General features: G+C 36.3%; 1 protein-coding gene across 1 annotated transcript in view; it reads left to right on the forward strand.

Annotated features, from left to right (window-relative positions):
* ccn5 (cellular communication network factor 5) overlaps nucleotides 1-1,827 on the forward strand; it is a 12,356-nt gene that overhangs the window by 6,928 nt on the left and 3,601 nt on the right. Inside the window, exon 4 of the mRNA XM_017435902.3 lies at nucleotides 1,262-1,503. Within this exon, the coding sequence (XP_017291391.1) occupies nucleotides 1,262-1,503 (242 nt within the window). The remainder of the gene's footprint in view (nucleotides 1-1,261; nucleotides 1,504-1,827) is intronic.

Consider the following 1,827-nt stretch of genomic DNA (forward strand, 5'->3'; position numbering starts at 1 on the left):
CTAAATAGGAGAGAAATTACTCAGCAATTTATTGTGCCTAATGAGAGGCGCAGAATCACATTTGGGTGCTTTACTTAGGTGAGATCAGTGCACTGCTACATGTTCATGTTGTGGGAAGCTTCTTTATTTCTGTGATAGAGGTTTAGGTAGAGATATCGGCCTATCACAGATACATATGTATATTTCATTCTGTTCTTCATTTGTATACCATATATATGATTAAATATGTGTGTGCTTGCGTCTGTGTGTGTTGAGAACTGTAAGAACAAATAATCCTTCATTAGCACCCTCAATAAAATGCTTAGCACCCCCTTAGCACCTGCAGAAAAAAATATCTGGAGCCGCCACTGCATGTACATGTAAAATTACATTCAGCAAGTTTCAATAACATTTGTCCTACGGTTCAAAAGATATTTTGGTAACAAAAACACATTGTCTTGTCGTATTTTGGATTCCTGTTTCTGAGAGCCAAAAACAGGAATCCTGACATGTCCACCTTTGCCTTTTAGAGGCAGACATAGAGATATGAATAGTTATATAGAAATGATAAAGGTGATTTTTGATCAATTTCATTCTTTAAGTGGACCACAAATTAAAAGTAAATTGTGAGTTTTTGCCAGTGATAGCATGTTTGCCATTTTCCCAGAAGAGGGACTGTGTCCATCATGTATCACTGGCTGCAATTAGACAAACTGTTAAGCTGTAAAATGATAAAACGCTGCATCCTGCAGGCTGTGTTAGGTTATGAATTATGATCATCACAAATGCTAAATCTTTCTTATTATTTCTGAGTATACTGGGACATCAGACCGAGAGGCAGGTACTCATTTTTTTTGTTTGGTTCAATTAAAAATTTTCTTTCAGTTTAAGAAATTTATTTGTGAAACCTTAATGTTCACAAATGTTTCAGTAAATATTTAATTGAAGAAAAGGCAAGCTGTTCACAGTTTTGCAGCCCATAGAGCAACATTTTTTTGAAAATTAGCCTCTACCACTTAGAATTAGAGTCAGGATCAATAAATCCCAAGTACTACAAATTAACCCAAAATACAAATATTAACAGGTGTTAGCAGGTTTTAGTCCAGTGTTAAAGGACCTTTAGTGGCATTAGTCTTTTCACATAACTCAAGTCAACAAGTCTTCTTTTAATATCAAATTAGTACTCATCACTAAACTTTGTATGTCATCATGTCAGCTTACAATATGACCTTGCAAAATTTGAAAGATTTTCTGACTCATTGTTTTGTCCAATTTTTTTCAGCCATGAGACGAAACAGACTGAGGCCAACTCTGCCAAGAAATCACCTTTTAAATAAAGTGGCTTTACCTGCATCCACCTGTGTAGAGCAGAGCACCAAGTGGAGCGCCTGCTCCCAGAGCTGTGGAGCTGGGGTCTCCACACGGGTTTCAAACCAAAATCCCACCTGTAAGCTGCAAATGGAAACTCGACTTTGTAAAGTGCGTCCGTGCCACGCTGCCCAGTCTGCCCTCCGGAAACCAATGGTGAGCTTCAACAACTTTAAACTCACCACAACCTGTTACTACTGATGCAGGATTTCAGGCTCTCATAGGCCAGTAAGATTTCATATCTGTAAGGTGAAATTCAAACCAAATCACAAAAAAATGTATAAATTTGTGTGAAAAGTTTTCAGTGTATTAGTCTCCAAACTAACTTTCTTGAGGACTAGCAGACTCTAGATACAGGTGCTGGTCATAAAATTAGAATATCATGAAAAAGTAGATTGATTTCAGTAATTCCATTTAAAAAGTGAAACTTGTATATTATATTCATACATTACATACAAACTCATATATTTCAAATGTTTA

Source organism: Kryptolebias marmoratus, linkage group LG8 (assembly GCF_001649575.2).
Source record: "Kryptolebias marmoratus isolate JLee-2015 linkage group LG8, ASM164957v2, whole genome shotgun sequence".
Taxonomy (NCBI): Eukaryota; Metazoa; Chordata; class Actinopteri; order Cyprinodontiformes; family Rivulidae; genus Kryptolebias; species Kryptolebias marmoratus.